Raw genomic sequence first — 19,528 nt, 5'->3', positions numbered from 1 at the left:
AGAAATAAGGCTAGTTGGAAGACAATCAAAATGATTGTGTTAAGAAAGTAAAGGGCTTGTGTTAAAGTTAGCAATAGAAGTGAGAAATAGGGAAAAAACCTCATTTCAATGAGTATTTAGCACTTATTAAATGCCAGGTACTCTGCTTTGAACTTTGATGTCTCTCTGGATTTTTTCAAAGCATCTGAAGTCTTGGCAGAGAATGGGATAAACTTTCTTTGGGGGAACATAAATGTGATTTAATCCCTAGAAAGAAAATGTTTGTAACAAACTTAGAACCAGGTATCAGCAAAACTAAATCATATTTTAACAACCACAGGATAGAAAAATTCTAGGTTTTCTATTTAAGAAGGAAGAATCTATTTTCACCTTCTAAATGACCCTGAATGATAAAAAGTTATGATTCTATAGCTTTATATTGAATCACAGAATTATATTACTCTTGTATATAAAAGAATCATGTCATTCAGTCAAACACTTAGCTTTTGGTAATATATTTTTTTAAACAAGTGAGGAAAATGTTGCCTAATGCTGGTAAACGACTTGCCACAAACTAATGGGTAGTAGAGCTTGAACTGGGTTTACTCAATGCTGGTCTGGTGTTCTGCAGTAACCATATAATTGGTTATTGTCAATGGCTAAAAATAAAATTCAAACTTATTCCTAGTATTTATGACTGTTTGTAATCTGATATCAACTTACCTTTTCCGTTTTACATATTGAAACTCCAACTCTACGCTTGTTTGTAAGATAAGCCATACATAAACCATCTACTTATGTTTCACCTCTGCAAGAAAGAATGCCCAACAATTTTTCTCTTCATGTGGTTCCCATTCTACTCCCATCTTCTATTTGTCAAAATCAAGGTCCAGCTCATATGTGAGACATGTCTGATGTTTTTGAGAACCAGTCATTTTCTTATTCTGCTCATCTCCTTGTAGAGCTTATTACAATCTGCCTTGTATAATTAATAATGATGTTAATCTTCTTCATTAGATTGAGCTTCCTTGAAAATGGACTTTTCTTCCCCAAGATTTAGGTCAGTCCTTACAGAAAACAATTTCTTAGCAAATGTTTGTCTAATTTATGCTGAATAATTGAAATAGTAGACATCTTGTGAAATTAATTTACTGATATTTTTATTTAAGAAAGACATCCAAGGAGGCAGATTATATAAAATGTTTTTGAAACATAATGAATTGAAATAATTTTAGAAAACTAGACTATTCTGAATTAAATATTAAATACAGTTTATCACAGAGTGATAGTTTAGTTGATAACTTGAAATATTCATTTGTCAAGTACATGTACTTCAGGACTCGATTTAATGAACAGATTAAACATGTGATTAGCATGCCAATTATTGAAATTTCTGACTATACTTCAAAATGATTGCAAGTGTTTTTAACGTTTCTCTTATAACTTATATTCACGATTTAAATAAACTTTTCTTAGTCCAAAATGCTTGAATTAGAATATTGTCATTCATTATTTTTGAACAACTTAAATATATTCCATGTTCTGATAGCCTACTTTCAATGCTTAAGAGTACAATGAAATATGCCATATGAAAATTATGATAAAAAACAGAACATGTACTTGATTCAGAAGATAGTACATCCAGCCTGGGCAATAGAGTAAGACCCCCATCTCTACACAAAATTAAATATAAAAAATTGGCCAGGCATGGTGGCACATACCTGTGGTCCTAGGTACTCAGGAGGCTGGGGCGGGAGGATCACTTGAGCCCAGAAGCTCACGGCTGCAGTGAGCCATGTTTGTGCTACTGTACTCCAGCCTGGATGACATAAAGCAAGACCCTGCCTCAAAAAAAAAAAAGAAGATACTACAGGATCTTAGAGTATGTCATTCATTTTCATTATGAATGTCTACTGTGCAATTATAACTAATATTTTAAAACATGTATTATGTGGTAGGTACTATGCCACCTGATATACAATTATATTTACAATATGTTTTATGTAATATTTATTTTAGCTATAAGAACTAAATATCTTTAAGTATGAAAAATTAACCAAGGGAGATGAAAAGATTTGCCCAATATTGTAATCAATTACCATTGTACAAACAGCACAATGACTTGAACCAGGTCTCTCGGTTCAATCTAAAACTCATGCTCTTAATTGGTATAATGAACAGCTTCCTTCAATTATAATAGTTGTGGAAACTATAGAAAAGTGACACATCTCATCATTTCAATTTGTTTACTTGAATTTTGAAGGAAAAGTAGAATGCAGAATGCCCATCAAAAAATTTTACTTGGATTTTCATGTTATCTCTAGTCCATATAAATCAACATTCTCTGCATTTTTGGTTGGCAGATATAAACTTCAGACCTGCTTCTGCTAAAATTACAACAACACCTTAATTATGTTATATTGAATTATTAGGGTTATATTTTAATGATGGTTTTCAGGTCAAATTCTTAATCTAAAAAAAATGTACTGGGTAAGTTCAGTGTTCTAAAATTAATTACCAAATGTGGCAAAATATTTTTGGATAACATTTACTAGCATACTTTTTCCAGTATAACTGAGGAACAAATGAATATTTGGCGGTGTTTGGGAACCTATAATTTGCATTTATTTCAAGTTAAAAATGGAACAATTGGAGAAAATTATCTCCTTACCAGCTAATGACTTTCAGGTGTTGACAGTCTTTTACCTCCCCCCTACCCCAGCAAATGGAAGGAAGATTGACTCCAGGTTTCATGTTTTTGGTCTATAATATAATTAATTTCTACTCTTATATGAAATGTTTTTCTTAAAGACACTATATTTCTTTTTGTCATTGCTATATCTTGGCCTTAAAATTACTGTAATGATTATCTTCAATAGCTTTAAGTTACTCTTTTCATTGAAAATACTTGGGCTGGGTGCGGTGGCTCACACCTGTATTCCTAGCACTTTGGGAGGCCTAGGCAGATGAATCAAGAGGTCAGGAGTTCAAGACCAGCCTGGCCAAGATGGTGAAACCCCGTCTCTACTAAAAATAAAAAAACTAGCCGGGCGCGGTGGCAGGCGCCTGTTATCCCAGCTACTTGGGAGGCTGAGGCAGGAGAATCAGTTGAACCTGGGCGGCAGAGGTTGCAGTGAGCCAAGATCGCGCCACTGCACTCTGGGTGACAGAGTGAGACTCTGTCTCATAAAAAAAAAAAAAAAGTTTAATTCTATCCAGTATTTTGGGTCTGTATAAAAGAAATTATTTGTTCAACTCTGAGTCATCAAAGGCTTGTATGTCAACCAATTACTATTATTATGTTTTAGTTTTGCATACAGTGCTTAAATGATTAAAATGTGTGACCTTTGAATGTGACTGTGCTTTAAATCTCATGCAGTTTTTCCATATTTATGTTATTGTAGAACTAGTGTTAAATTAGCTTACTGCTCACATTTGTTCTTGTCTCTTCAATGTTTATTCACCATAACCTTGGAGATGTGGAGTAATCTGCAGTCCATGCCAGAGGGTTTCCTCTAAGTATACATAGATGAGATCATGCATGTAAAATATTGAGGACTAAGCCAGACACACAGTAGGTGCTCAAGGAGCAACTACGTATTCTTATTATTAAATATATTCTTCCCCCTTTATCACTCCACCTCCTTTTCCTCTTTCCATTTTCCATTTCTGTATTTCCAATTACTCATAATAAAATTTACTTGAATTTCAGCTAAGAGTTATTTCCTCCCCCATTTGCCACCTTCAGTTGTTCATTGTTGCCATGCAACTATAAAACATTCTATCTTTAGTCCCTGGGAAAACTGCATATGGTTTAACAAATCCCGTGTTTATTTTCTCCCAAGTATTTGCTTACTGGATACATACATAATGGAGAGTGGGGCATAGAGGGAGGTGATCAGTGTGTGTTCCTTCAGAACTCCTAATGTTACATGTTGTAATTAGAGGCTACATTTGCTGGGAAAAACAAGTTAGTAAATTTATCTTATGATTCATTTATAGCTTCTTATAAATAAGACAATTGCTTATAAACAAGACAATGTCTTATAAATAATATTGCTTTTGGCAGACATTAATCATAGAATTTTTAATGACTCATGCTTGATTTTATAGTTGATACTTTAAGGTTGTTAGGAACACCAAATACTGGGTGGAAATATTATAGATTGATAACATGGGTTGAATTCTAAGCCTAGATGTAAAATGAAGACCTAACACTTTTAATTGTTTTTAATTTATTTATCTTAAGTAGTAACAAAGGTTAATCAATGTTATCCAATTATATTTACTGATATCTGTTATACATATAATACTATCGGAGAATCTGGACAGCATACCAAAGAGGAATATGAAATATGGTTTCTATCATCAAGGACTTATCTCGCTGTATTTCATAATTTACCATATGTGAAAAAAGTCAGCATATATACAAACAAAACTTTGTTGTAAATAACTGTTTTTTGTACAATAGATGTGTATTAGGAACGGCTGGTATGCCAGCCGTTTCTGTTTACATCTCTAGATCCAACCTCCAACCCTCTCCTCTCTCCTAGAGGCATCTGCAGCCTGGGCCATATCAGCAGAGACTCCATTCCCTCTGGCCTTGGGTTTAATTCAATGTTGAGTCTAGGTAAATAATGTGAGGGTGGGACTGGAATGAGGTCGGTAGGCACATTTGTGGAACCTGGGACAAGAGTACAAATAGAGACCCAGATACCGTATGCTTAACTATTTAAAACTGCTTGGTAATCAACTGTCAAATAATATATGTTTTATATTTCTATTTTGGCCAATATAGCTTCATAGTGATCTGAATGGATAAGTCCAAATTCAGAGTTCTCCAATTCAATAGTTCCACACTGGAATATAGCGACATGGGAGAAACAGGTCTCTGCCTGAAGCCTACCCCATTCTTTTTCTATCCAGCTCTGTTCTGTTCTTCTCTAATCCCCACTTTACCCTGGCCAAAAGCTGCTCCTCAGCCATCTCTCAGACACAGGGATGCTGGCTGCCTGGACCCTGGTGAAGTCTATGCACATTCTGGAGGCAGGTTGGGGGCCACTTGCACAGGAAAATCAGGGATCCTGGGTGTGTAGAACGTGGTCTAGAAAGGAGGGCATGAATTCTGGGTGGCCATTCCCCCTTACCCCTGTGGGCTCCCTACCTTGCGTGGTATGCAGCTAAAGGAATGCCAGAGCAGAACTTCTGCCCAGCTTTCAGGGTAATATTGGGTCAAGGTATTAATTTCCCCAAGTGCTTTCCTTCTAGATTGCCTTGGCAATGTTTCCTTCAAGCAAATGTCATAGCTCCTCTTAAAATGAATTCTCTCTACAGAACTTTTTAATTCCTCATCTCTTTGGATTTGGGGATAAAAACAATCCCGGGGGCCTGGCGTGGTGGCTCATGCCTGTAATCCCAGCACTTTGGGAGTACAAGGAGGGTTGATCACGAGGTCAGGAGCTCAAGACCAGTCTGACCAACATAGTGAAGCCCTGTCTCTACTTAAAATACAAGAGTAAGCCAGGCGTGGTGGCACATGCCTATAATCCCAGCTACTTGGGAGGCTGAGGCAGGAGAATCGCTTGAACCTGGGAGACAGAGGTTGCAGTGAGCTGAGATTACGCCACTGCACTCCAGCCTGGGCAACAAGAGTGAAACTGTCTCAAAAAAAAAAAAAAAAAAAGAAACAGCCCTGGGGTACTAATATTATGCTTACTCTCTGACCACCACCTGCCCAGTCTCTTTATTAAACCATCACCAAATACCTTAACTTGAATATACCATTTGTTTCCTGTGTGAGCATGCCCAATACACCTGGTTCCTTAAGTGAGATTTTACAGCAAAGGTGAACTCGACATAGCCCTTGAGGGGAACTTTCACTTTCTAAGTAAGAAAAAATAGAATTCAGAAATTGAAAGGGCACAAAAGATTACAGAATCCCACCTTTCCACCCTGTCAATACACTGGCCTCTTCATTTGATATTTTGACATGGCTGAAAGATACTCTTCTCTTTGAAGTTTTTCTTAGTTTCACACCTTCTGGTGTCCTGTCATATGCTCCCAGATATTGATAATGTACCTGCCATGTACCTTATGATGATTCACTTCTCTTCCTACTTTTCTTTAGTCAAATTTCTGTGAGCTTTTTATTCATACAATGCATTGTGAAGTCATTGGGCTTTCACTTGATAGGAATGCATCATTTGCTTAGTATTACAGGTTTTCTCTACTCTTGTCTCATTAGCCCAAGACAAAGTAATACTATTTAGTGCTATAGCAATCATAACCATGAATGCAAATTTGAGCCCTAAAACTCTGTGGTAGTATCCTGTTTTCAAAGAGTTATTCAGATGAACCAGAACATATTACATTACTTTTTTTGGGAGGATGTGGTAAAATATGTACATTATCTTCATCAAAGTGATTTATCACTCTCTCTCTCCATATATATATATATGTCAGACTTTACCAAATTGTACACCTAATTAAAAAAAAAAGTCAGTACAGGCCAGGTGCAGTGGCTCACATCTGTAATCCCAGTACTATGGGAGGCTGAAATGGGAGGACTGCTTGAACCCAGGAGTTTGAGACCAGTCTGGGCAACATAGGGAAATCCTATCTCTATAAAAAATCAACAGAAAAAGAAAAGTCCATACAATTATGTGTCAATTACAAATTTAAAATATTTAAAGTCATTTGTCTTTTTCGCTCTTGTTCTGGGTACCCAGTGCTCTTTTCCAATGGTTAAATGACACAATGTCTTTATTACACCAGCTCCTGAGAGCTGATTGTGTACATATATTCCCAACTCTGTTTAGAGGTGTCATGTAGTTAGCTTGAACTCAGCCATGGTGAAGTATCTACACAGTGAAAATTAGCAAAATTGGGGTTTTTCATGAATAGCTGGTTAAACAATTAACAGTCCACCACTAGCTGTTAACATACATAAATAAATACTCATGGCAGTCCTATAATACATATATATTTTTGACATGGGGTCTCAGGTTGAACTCAAGGCTCTGGTCTCAAGGGTTCCTCTGGCCTCGGTCTCTCGGATAACTAGGACTACGGATGCCTGCTACTGTGCCTGACATAGTCCTTCATTTTGTGTGTGTGTGAGTGTCTCACTCTGTCACCCAGGCTGGAGTGCAGTGGCATGATCTCAGCTCACTACAACTCTGCCTCCCAAGCTCAGGCGATCTTCCCACCTCAGCCTCCTGAATAGCTGGGATCACAGGCATGCAACACCACACATAGCTGATTTTTTTTCTTTTTTTTGTAGAGACAGAGTTCACCACTTTGCCCAGGCTGGTCTTGAACTTCTGGACTCAAGCTATCCTCCCACCTCGGCCTCCCGAAGTGCTGGGATTATAGGCTTGAGCCACCGTGCCAGGCTTCAGTCCTTAATTTATTTTTAAAATTTTTAATTTATTTTTATTTTTTTGAGACAGTCTCGCTCCATTGCCTAGGTTGGAGTGCAGTGGTGAGATCTCGGCTCACTGCAACCTCCGCCTCCCGTGTTCAAGCGATTCTCATGCCTCAGCCTCCAGGGTAGCTGGGACTATAGGCGTGTGCCACCACGCAATGCTAATTTTTGTATTTTTAGTAGAGACAGGGTTTCGCTATGTCGGCCAGGTCCTGGCCTGCCTCCGCTTCTCAAAGTGCTAGGATTACAGGCGTAAGCCACCGTGCCAGGCTTCAGTCCTTAATTTTTAACTGTGTAAAAGAATTCTGAGACCAAAAAGTCTAAGAATCACTTGGTACAGTGATTCTTTATCTATGGAGCTAGAAAGTCTTACTAGGGGAAAAAGCAAAAAAAAAAAAAAAAAAAAAAAAAGGGACTTTGGACTTGCAGACACTCAACCCTATGAAATCTTTTGCAGAGATTCATACTAAGTTGCCTTTACCAAATGCCACCACTGCCATTCTCCCATGGGGGTCATTGTTGACCTAGTCTTTCCCCAAAGACCAGGAGGGTCTGGGGTTGAATGATGAACTTCTTCTTAAATTTGAAGAGCCCAAAGGCTGTTAGGAAGGGAGGGGCTGCCACCTCCTCTAGCAAACACCAAAGATCTATCACCTTACATCCTATAGCTACTTGAGGACCAAAAATGGAACTTCAAGGTACTGCTAGGAAAAGAATGGCACCAGATCAAGCTTTCTAGATAATGGATTCCAACTCCAGCAAGTGGGATAAGAGGTTCATGACACAAATATATTTGTATTAGGTGACTCAATCACCAGGATACCAAGATCTGTTACTTTCACAAAGTGCTCTGAGGCAACGTAAATATGGAAGGAACTTCAGAGCCAGCTCTTGCGCTCCAGGCTCCTTTTTAACTATTTAATGTGGTGTGGAAAATATCAGCTTGCTGAGGATTATCATCTCAATAGAGAGCTCCTTGGGAAGGAAAAGGCTGAAATTTAAAAAAAGGATCTTCATTAAAGAATAGGGAGTTGATTATGTTGCAGAATCATATCTTCTTGTTTTGTGACACGTTGGAAACATAAACTTCAGAGCTTTTTTGTCTCCACAGCACAGAGGTCTGATTGCTTCTGTTTAAAAATAGGGATCTGCTGACGGATTTCAGCCAACTTCTTAAGGTCTGTGTCTGAATACATGATTGTTTCTTCCTTGAGAGCCCTCCCCAGGCAACATAGGAGGCTTTGTCATGTGGGGCAGGAGACTGTGGCCACATACACCTGATTATCAAGAGCCTGAAGCAATTCCCAGTGGGCTGGTCCAGTGGTTGAAATGAAAGCCCCTGGATAAACCAACAGCTGGCAGCCTGTGCTTGTGCAAGCTCTGCAAACCAATGTCATAACAGATGCCCCAACCCATTCTGCAGTTTGGAGTATCAAATGGGGAGAAACTATTGCCCGGACTCAACATTCTGGATTCTTGAAATGTCATTTTTCCAGGAACACCAGTGTCAAGCAGATGGACCTTTCTGTGCTTTACTAGTAAAGTTCCATGAGGTGCAAACAGAGCACAGGTGTTATATGATTTCCCAGCATCCTCTTCAAGGATGGAACCTCTAGTGAGGCTGTATTCCTTTGCTACTTCAGAAAGCTTTTGTGTGGATTTACCAGGAATTTTCGCTGCATATTCAGGAAAATATTTTGTGCCATATGGAGAATTAAAGCATCCCAGCAAAGAAACTATTTTGGCTCCTTTTGTTGCTGTCTCCTGGACAAGGCTACAAGCTCGCGTGTTGTTATCTGATTTGATGAAGAAACTTGAAGCTGGATGAGGGCCAAGTCGAAAGTTGCCCTGGCTCTCCTGGGAAGCACCAGCAGCGGCACTGGCTCAGTGCAGTGTCCCTGTATTACTTTTCTAAGTCACAGAAACATAAAAATGTTAATGTTAAAGTTATCCTAAAGCCCTAAAGCTTTTTTTTTTTTTTTTTTTTTTTTTTTTTTTTTTTTTTTTTTTTTTTTTGTCTCGCTTTGTCACCCAGACTGGAGTGCAGTGGCACAATCTCGGCTCACTGCAACCTCCGCCTCCTGGGTTCAAGCGATTTTCTTGCCTCAGCCTCCAGAGTAGCTGGGACTACAAGTGTGCACCACCAAGCCCGGGTAATTTTTGTATTTTTAGTAGAGACGGGGTTTCACCATGTCGGCCAGGCTAATCTCGAACTCATGACCTCAGGTGATCCGCCAGCCTCCACCTCCCAAAGTGCTGGGATTACAGGCATGAGCCACCGCGCTGGGCTCCTAAGGAATTCTTAAGACTCTCCTCCCCCAGTACATCTGCTAACCTTAAGTTGAGAAACACGGATTTTCAGGACTGAATTGATGTGAGAGGTGAGGGAAAAGGAAAAATCCTGATACACCAACTCCACAATGTCTGGTCTGGGAGTGCTTGGTGATCCTATTAACTAAAATCAGAAAAAAAAAAAAAAAAAAAAAAAGAAAAGAAAAGATACATTCAGGAGAAATGATGAGGTCAGTTTTGTTTAGCCTCAATTTGAGTTTCCTACAGTACATTCCCTTTCTGGTAGAATAAGCTGGAGGTGGAGATATTTGGTAGACAGCAACGTCTGTGAAACTGAGAATGTTGATGTGGCCATACAGGAAGAACATGCAAAGCTAAGTAAGAAGGGAAGATAGTGGAGGAAAAACTGTCGGTGAATACAATTCCTGGAGAGTAGCAGTTAGCAAGGAGCAGGGTGGGGGATGGGGAGAGGAGAGGTAAGTAAGCTAAAATAGGACAAAATTTAAGAAGAATAAAATGGGCAACGCAGATCAAGTAAGATAAAGACCTAAAAGAATTACTTGTGTTTGGTAATTAAGATATGATAGTGATTTCACTCCACTGAAATTGCATAGTAAGTGAAATTTCAGTAGAGTGTGGGGGCAAAGTCTGATCACAGTGCGTCTAAGAGCAGAGAAGAAGTGAGGAAATTTCGTAGCTAATAATTCAAGACTGTTCTGCTTTGTTGTAAAAAACGTAGTTGGAGGGGACTGGACTTGAAAACAATGCAATAAACGCGGGGTGGGGAATTGAGGGAACTCATACTTCACACCGAATGGCTCCAATTTTCTTTGTACTATATGAGGTAAGGTCCTCTGTAGAGACTAAGAAGGGCAGAGCTGGGGCAAATGACTTTGGAGGCGTGCTGAATGTTGGGAGAGGAAGCGGCCCAGGAAATAGGCAAAAGGAAAACTCAGAGGGGCCGAGGACCCGGCTGAGGGTGTTTATGAATTCGACGTAGCACCAAGCTCAAGGTTATGTGACTTTCTCTTCCAATTCTGCTCTGCAGAGTGTAAGACGCAGAAAATGCAGACGAAGGTTGACTTCTACTTAAATCCCTATTCCCAAAAGCCCAGACGTACGGATTCGAAGGCCTGTGGCCAGATCGTGCGTGGGTGCCTACTACAGATTTATGAAAAGCACATAAGGGCCAGCGTGTTTGTCTTCTAAGGCGTACTGTTCTGCAGCGTCGGCATCCTCAGGCCTTCACGGAAATCGAGCCATTTTTTACAAGGTGTGGGGATAAACCTGGTGATCGGATGAGGGACTACGCGTAACTTTCTTTCTCTCCAGATCCATCCCGGAGGAGGCTGGGCGGGTGGACAGGCGGGCGGCTGCTCCGGTCCAGGGGTGGAGGTCGGGGCCCCGACCCGACGCAGCCAGGCGGAAGCGCGGCTGCCATTGGCCCAGAGGCTGCTTTTACCTGCGCGGGGCCCGGGGCGCAAAGTCCGAGGCGCAGGCAGGGAGGAGGCGGCGGCCGGCAGCGCAGGTGGGCCCGCGCCCTCGGCCCTGCAAGATGCCCCTGAGGCTACGGGGGAAGAAGAAGGCCAAGTCCAAGGAGACCGCCGGGCTGGTGAAGGGCGAGCCGACGGGCGCGGGCGGCGGGAGCCCCTCAGCGTCCCGGGCTCCCGCACGCAGGCTGGTCTTCCACGCGCAGCTGGCGCACGGGAGCGCCACGGGCCGAGTGGAGGGCTTCTCTAGCATCCAGGAGCTCTACGCCCAGATCGCGGGCGCGTTTGAGATTTCGCCGTCGGAGGTAAGGCGTCAAGTGCTCACGCTCTCCCGCCTCTCCGCCGCGCCGCGCGGACTTTGGTGGGCCTAGGAGGGTTGAACGGCGCTTCCCGGAGCGCGAAATCCATGCCGTGTTGAGTCCGCCGGGGGCGTCCCGAGGGGAAGTGAGTGGGCCTTCCCGGGAAGGGAAAAGGTAAGTTGGCACGACCGGAGGAAGTCACCTTCCCCCTTGCTCCGAGAGCTGGCCTTTGGGAAGCGGGTTGGGGGAGGCAACCTTTCTTCCGCTTGCAAATGTGTTTGCTCCAGATGTCCCGGATTCCGCCGGCCGTTCAAGGTGTGAGCACCTTCCCAGACTAGCGATCTGGCGGGGCAGGTTAATACCTTCCACCTCATCTGGACGTTACTCTCCTGTTTCCTCCGCAGGCGTGAGAGTCACGCAGATCATCTCCCCAGATTAACGGAAAAAAAAAATTGAAGTGCCTTCCAGGTGATACCCAGATTAAATGGGGGGAAAAATTGAAGAGCCTTCCAGGTAATACGAAACGGAGGCCCACTTTCCCCCAATCTGTCATTTCTAACATCAACACCAGAAATCCTTGGGTGGTATTTCCAAGAAGTTTAAAAAGCTGGGCTGTTATTCCAAGAGTGGATAACCTAGAGATGCATACTTAATCCCATGGGACTAGTTAACAAAATTTTCATGAGGAAAATCAGCTCTTTTACATCATATCCTTAAAACGGGACTGAAATTTGCTTTAATTAGATTGCATGCGGGCCTGGAACTAAGTTTGACACAGGCATGACCGAAAGCACTAGTTTATGCGAACGTTTATGTGATCACTTTATTTGTGCTAACCCAAGTGAACTGCAAAGGTAGGTGTGAGAAGTTAGCTCAACAAAATATTTTGTCCACATTTCTAGGAAAAGCACATAATTTTGTTGCCCTGGACTCGCAGTAGTGCAGAGAGCTGTCTTTAAGTGGCATACAGCGGCACCTGGAGTTCTTTAATTAGTTGTTTATCAGGTCTGTTCAAGGGAAATCGAGGAGGAGACGAAAGACCTTAAAGTGTAACCCTTTGTTCTTTCGAAGTTCCCAGGTACTAAGGGGCAAATCGTAAACCCATCTGTGAATTATTTGTATTGATATAGGTTACTAATAATAATACTTTACATTTATATAGGATTTTTTTTTTTTTTTCAAAAAACACTTTCACAGGACACTTTCCTTTGATCTCTAGGGGAGGCAGGTGGCAGGTTAAACGCGATAACTTGGATATGGACCCAGGTTCTACCATTTATGAGCTGTGTGGACTTGAATGAGTTTAACTTCTCTCAGTTTTAGCCATCTATAAAATAGAGATTAGAATACTTGTCTTGAAGAGTGTTGTGAAGAGTGGAGTCTGTATGTAAACGTATCAGATTGCATAGTTTATGGTCAGGGCTTAATACATGGTAACTAAATTTATTAATACCTAACAGTTAAATGAAGGGCTGAAGTGCAAAGTGATTGGCCCTTAGCCAAAGTCACATACCTAGCAAGAAAAAAACTGGGCTGTAATTTAAACTTGGATCTTCTGATTCCTAAGCTAGTGAGCTTGTTAGTATACTTAACTGACAGCTTTAAATGTCTTTCCTGTAACCAGGGACTTCAGTTTTAGTTACAGATGGTCCTGGGTTTATGATAGTTAGACTTAAGATTTTTGACTTTGCCATGGATTTGTTGGGATGTAACTTCCTGGACTTGAGATTTTTCCACTTTCTGGGTTTATTGGGGTATTAAATGCATTTTCACCTTATGGTATTTTTGACTCACAATGGATTTATTGGGACATAACACCTTGGTAAGTAGAGGAGTATCTGTATTTTGCATTAACACTTCTCCTCATCATTATATATGACATTATTCTGAGCTCAGGGTACATGATTTTATTCAATCTACTTAATCCCTAAGTAGTAAGTATTATTATTAATATCTCCACTTTACAGAGAGTAAACAGACTTTGAGGTTCAGAATTTTTTCAGAATTACACGTAGCAAGTGGCAGAGCCTGGATTTGAACTCAGTGTATTCTTTTTTTTGTTTTCTGTTTTTCTTTTTTTTTTTTTAATGAGATGGGGTCTCACTCTGTTGCCCAGGCTGGAGTGCAGTGGTGTGATTGTAGCTCACTGCAGCTTCTAACTCCTAGGCTCAGGCAATCCTCCTGCTTCAACCTCCCAAGTAGCTGGGACTACAGGCATGTGCCACCACATCTGCCTAATTAAAAAAACCTTTTTTTAGAGATGTGGTTTTTCTACCTTGCTCAGGGTGGTTTGAACTCCTACTCTCAAGTGATCCTCCTACCTCAGTCTCTTGAATAGCACAGACATGGAGCCATTGTGCCCATCTTTTTTTTTTTTCCCTTCCATGAAGATATATTGTTTCCCAAGTTTTCCAGAGTCTCAGCAATAGTTTGGTAGCCACTTTCAACATTTTCAGTGCACTGACTTGCAAGGTCAGTTTCCAAGATAATGTACACGAGGTGTTTTCACGTGTTACCTCAAAGTTTATAACATTTTATAACTCCAGTATATATGTATTTTATCATGTTTATGCATGTAACCAACATTAATGCAAGTTTTCCATCTGGATAAAAAAAGTTAATTATATGCAGGATAAAGTATTGGTCATCATAGCACAGTATGCATAATATTTCAGTGGTTCACTTTGAAACAGAAGTAACTTATTAAAATGAAATGCACACCAAGGAGATTCCGTTTTTGTAGCCCATTTACTCAGCAAGCAATTATCTCAATAATGATGTAAATAACTTTTTTTGCTGATTTTTGTTTTTTGAGATGGAGTATTGTTCTGTTGCCCGGGCTGGAGTGCAGTGGCACAATCTTGGCTGACTGTACCCTCCACCTCGTGGGTTCAGGTGATTCTCCTGCCTCAGCCTACCTAATAGCTGGGATTACGTACCACCATGCCTGGCTAATTTTTGTATTTTTAGTAGAGATGGGTTTCACCATGTTGGCCAGTCTGGTCTTGAACTCCTGACCTCAGGTGATCTGCCCGCCTCGGCCTCCCAAAGTGCTAGGATTACAGGCATAAGCCAGTGCACCTGGCCTAGAATTGTGATTTTTAAGGTGAGATTTTATCTTCACAAGCATGCTATTATTTCTCATAAACAGACCAACCTTCTTTTGACACCTGTTGCCATCCCCTGTATTACCACCTCATTTCTCCTTTATAGCAAAACTCCTCAAAAGTTGCTGTCCCTGAGATACAATTTGTATCTCATTTTCGACTATAAACTTTTCATGGCTTCCCCTCTCACTTGGAACAAACCAAAATACTATGATGGGCTATGGGCTCTGTTACCTCTTCAAAGTAATTGCTCCAGCCAGCCTGGTCTCCTTGAATGCTGGAGCCTTAAGACTTTTGCTTTGGTTTTTGCCTCCGCCAGAACCTCTTCCTACAGAATGCCCTTCCTTAAGTCTATTCAAATGTCATCTTCTTGGTGAGGCTAGCACTGATCGCCTCTAGGTACATCACTCCCTATTCCCTTCTCTGCTTAATTTTTCTCCATAGCATACTATCCTATGTATATTTAACTGATTTTGTTTATGGTCTGCCCCCCTGCCCCAATAGAAGCTCCATAAAGGCAAGGATTTTTGTCTTTGTTTACTGATGTGGCCCTCAAGGGCCTAGACTGTGCCTGAAACATAGTTGGAGTTTAAAAAATATTTGTTGAATAAAAGGATCCTCACAAATTCAGTAGTTAAAACCCAGTGTCTTTAGCATAAAGCTTTAGTATTGGTTACAATACTAATATCTTATGTAGGTGTTAATTTTTTTTATGTTCTGCTATGAGGTAAGAGACTAGCCTTTAGGTGGGGGTAGTGAGGAACATCACTCATATCTTTAAAATTTTTTGAAAATAAATGTATATATTTAAGGTATACAACATGATATTTTGATATAGTGAAATAATTATTACAGTCAAGCTAATTAATATATCCATCTTAGAAATTATGAAGCTGGAGGCTCTGTTTGCAAGCAAAGTCACTTCCTAAATGAGTTACAGCGTATGAAGAGCTGCTTCCTGAGGCTTCCGAGAAACTGCTTCCTTTTCTGAACTTGCTGACACTAGCACTGAGCTCTTTTGAAAGTCAATATTCTGTATTTATGTGGTACTTCTAGAAGACATGAAATGTTCTGCAGACTTTATCATTTCCCAGCAGTGCGAATAACTGGCAAGTGGAACTGTTATCTTTTTGGTTCACACATGAGAAACTGGGACGAGTAGGGCAAAATAGGGTTTTACTGACTTGCATATAGCACCCCCTGCCCTGGAAAAACAAGTTACAAAAATCTACAAAAAATGAAAGAATTGGGAATTGGGCATGAATATTACTATTGAGATCTGAGGAATATGAAGTAAGCCCATCAAAACTGAGTAGAAAAAGTATGAGAAGCAGTCCCTGACATCTGGTAGCAGCCTTGGCACTTGCAGGAAGGCCTTGGCATTCTGTTGCACATAATTGCACAGAATGTCAACAGCAGATAAGACTGCTCTGACTGTGGTAATTTCTCCTACTTTACAGATAGGTTTACTAAGATTCCTGGTCATAGAATTGCACCCACTTCCTGACAGCACCCTATCCAGAACAAACCCATGCTTTGGACCCTCTCCCAAATCACCTAACACAAGCCCAAATCCTTTCTAATGTTTCTTTCTGAAACCCCCAGAATCTCCCATAGAGTGCTGTCACCCTCCTCACAAGGAGGAATAAACTGCAGGTGAGAATTCCTGGTGGTCTTTGCCTGGAAGGTATTGACAGTTATCACTTGTCACTGTTGGGTTATTACAATGCAGATTCTAAAGAGGCAGCCTTAATTTGGTTTCCCTGACTCCTCTCATCCTCTTTTAGTCTTTTAATGCTGTGATCATACCAGTCTAATCTTAGCACTTTTGGAGGCTGAGAATTGAGAATCCTTGAAGCCAGGAGTTTGATTGACAACAGCCTGGGCAATGTAGTGATACCCTGTCTCTAAAAAAAAAAAAAAAAAAAAAAAAAAGCCAAAAATAGCCAGAGGTGCTGGTATGCACCTGTAGTCCCAGTTATTCAAGAGGCTGAGGTGGGAGGATCACTCAAGCTGGAGTTTGAGGCTGCTGTGAGCTATGATTGTGCCACTACACTCCAGCCTGGGCAACAGAGCAGGACTGTCTAAACAAACAAAAACCTGCAAGGGCTCCCCATTACTTACAAACCAATTACTACCAGCCAAACAATGCCTCATATTCCTGTCTGCCTCTTGAGTCCTCTTCTATGCCCACTGTTCCAATCTCACTTCTTAATAATCCCTTTTACATTCAACAATATTTAACTGTTTCATTCCATTGTGCTTTTTCTCATGCTGTTCTTTGTTCCAGTAACTCCTACTCACTTTTCTAGTCCCATAATTTCCTCCAAGAAGCCTACCCTGTGAATTCACAAATCTGAATGCCCGCTATTGCATGATTTTTAACATAGCGTTTGCACATAAGATTGAATTTAGTGACTCCTCTATTTCTTCCTGAGGGCTGGGACTTTTTTCCTTTTTAAATCTTGTTCCTAGATGGTTAGCTAGGTGGTTTAGCTGCTCCTTAAAAGTTTACTAAATAAAAGTAGATAATGGATATAGTAGGAGAGGCAGCTGAGGACATAGATAGTAGTAAGACTACCAATGTCCTTGAAGTTGTATGGATTTTATTCTGCAAGCAATGAGAATAACTCAGATCTTTTTCAGAAGCAGCAAGGATCCCTGACATGTGTTTTACAAAGTAGAAGCACACTCAACCATTCATTCTCTGTATTTTCTTTCTAAATAATATTCAGTTTAAATGGAATATAATGGTATTTTCTGGATTTACATCATACCATCTGAGAAGTTATAAATATATCACAATCATTACGTAGGCTTGATATCCCCTCCTGAGCACCAGCCTCATTTTTATATGAAAAATTCAGGCAAGAGAAACATGACTCATTTTGAGAAGTGGGAGGAGGATCCAACCAGCTGCCTTATAGACCTCATTGCTGTCAGGAGGGTAGGAAATGGATAAGACTGCTGTTGTGCTAGAAGTACCCTGAAGAAGATATCTGAACAACCCTAAAGTAAAGTTTACACCCTTGGGCAGGGGTAGACTCCTCTTCAAACGCTGGCTACCTGTAGGTTAATAGCTAGCCCTTTCACGTTCTCTTACCTGCAATCACCAACCCAGCTATCCTGAGTGGAGTGGAAGGCTCTTGCAGGCTATCTTGGGCAATTTGTATGTATGTATATGTCTGTCTGGCTGCTGTAACAAACTACCATAAACTGAGTTGCCTATAAACAAAAATTATTTCTGACAGTTCTAGAGGCTGGGAAGTCCTAGATTGATGTGCCGGCAATGTGGTATCTTGTGGGAGCCCAATTCCTGGTTCATAGACAGCCATCTTGTTGCATCCTCATGTGACAGAAGGGGAAAGGAAGCTCTTTCTAGGGCCTCTTCTATACAGGCACTAATCCTATTCCTGAAGGCTCAACCCTCATGACACAGTCACCTCCCAAAGACCCCACCTCCAAATACCATCACCTGGTAGGAGGTGGGGGATTAGGCTTGGGGACACACACACATTCAGTCCATATAAATATCTATATTATTAAAATGTATAGGGAGGTAAGGAAGCTTAGGACAGCTTCTACAGCTGGACAGTCAGGTTCCATGGACAGTTGGAACGTTGCTCATTCTGTTCAGGTTAAAGCAGTGGCTCTATACTCTGGAGAACTGAGAGCAAGTCTAGTTGTCCTTAACCTTCCATCTCAGCCTCTCTGCCTCCCTACTTACTCTACTCTTGACTGATTCTTTCTTCTCATCCTCTTGACTTTGCTCCTCCCGTTATTACCTCACCCACCTGTGTCTTTGTGTTTCTTTACCTCTCTACTTTCTGTGCCCTGCCTGTGTGTCTTATTAAACTTCCTAAGAAAGAGTCTTTGTTGTGTCAGGGTACAGCACAGGTGGGACAGGACCCTGGGGCCTGTGGGTCTCTGGTCCAGCCTACAGGTCCATGCAGTACAGACGTAGGGGAGCAGTGGATAAGGAGTCCTGCCAGAGAGGGCTGTGCACCTGGCAGATATTCTGAGACATCTTGATTTAGGGGAATGTAAATGACAGACACCTTCCATGGGCTGTTTAGAAAATGAAACTATTTTCCGTTCTCTATGACCTTTATGCATTGTTCTCTTTATCTGGAAATCTCTCCCCTACTCTTTCCCTGTTAACTCCTACTCATGCTGCAGGACTTGCGAGTCATTACCTAAAGCCTCCTCACTACGTCAGGACTGGGTTCTGTGCCTATCCTCTAAACTTCCATAACTCTTATCAGACTTAATGGTCATTGTTGCTTTAATGTCTGTCTCTTCCATAAGATTGAGAGCCACTCTGGGCAAAGACTGGCGGTTAGTATGCAGTAAAGCTTATGGCTGGGCATGGTGGCTCACGCCTGTAAACCCAGAAGTTTGGGAGGCTGAGGCAGGAGGATCACTTAAGCTCAGGAGTTCTTGACCACCTGGGCAACATGGTAAAACCCCATCTCCGCAGAAAATACAAAAAAAAAATTAGCTGGGAATCGTGGTGTGAGCCTGTCGTCCCAGCTACTCGGGAGGCTGAGGTGGGAGTATGGCTTGAGTTTGGTAGGTGGAGGTTGCAGTGAGCTGAGATTGCACCAGTATACTCCAGCCTGGGTGACAAAAGCCCCGTCTCAAAAAAAAAAAAAGAAAAAAATTATTACAGAAATTTTAAATACATGCAAAATCAAGGAAATAGTGTAATTAACTCCATGTGCCCAGCTTTGACAGTTATCAACATTTGCCAATATTTCTTTTCTTCCCTCATTAACAAAATTTTTATTAAATATAACACAAGTAGAGAAAAGCACATAAAACAAATGTGTAAATTAGTGGATAAATTGAACACCCTTGTAACCACACCTCTGTTAGGAGATAGACTTTATCAGCCACTTGAGGACCTTCCATGTGCCTCTTTCCACCTGCACC

The 19,528-nt window shown here is 41.1% G+C and overlaps 1 protein-coding gene and 1 pseudogene across 4 annotated transcripts in view; one reads left to right on the top strand and one right to left on the bottom strand.

The window, feature by feature from the left end:
* Positions 1-8,011: 8,011 nt before the first annotated feature.
* Positions 8,012-11,138, bottom strand: LOC100424419 (omega-amidase NIT2 pseudogene; annotated as a pseudogene).
* Positions 9,390-19,528, top strand: part of GIPC2 (GIPC PDZ domain containing family member 2) — a 104,288-nt gene continuing 94,149 nt past the window's right edge. For 3 of the 4 annotated variants that reach the window (XM_015143174.3, XM_015143166.3, XM_001104248.5), the window contains exon 1: positions 9,390-11,492. In XM_015143174.3, coding sequence (XP_014998660.1) covers positions 11,253-11,492 — 240 coding nt within the window. In that variant the 5' untranslated portion in view covers positions 9,390-11,252. Of the gene's footprint in view, positions 11,661-19,528 lie in introns of all 4 variants that reach the window. The other variant, XM_077953566.1, reaches the window with a different exon arrangement.

Source organism: Macaca mulatta, chromosome 1, assembly GCF_049350105.2.
Source record: "Macaca mulatta isolate MMU2019108-1 chromosome 1, T2T-MMU8v2.0, whole genome shotgun sequence".
Lineage (NCBI taxonomy): Eukaryota > Metazoa > Chordata > Mammalia > Primates > Cercopithecidae > Macaca > Macaca mulatta.
The sequence above is the reverse complement of the archived record's forward strand: the minus strand, read 5'-3'. Positions and strand labels throughout refer to the sequence as shown.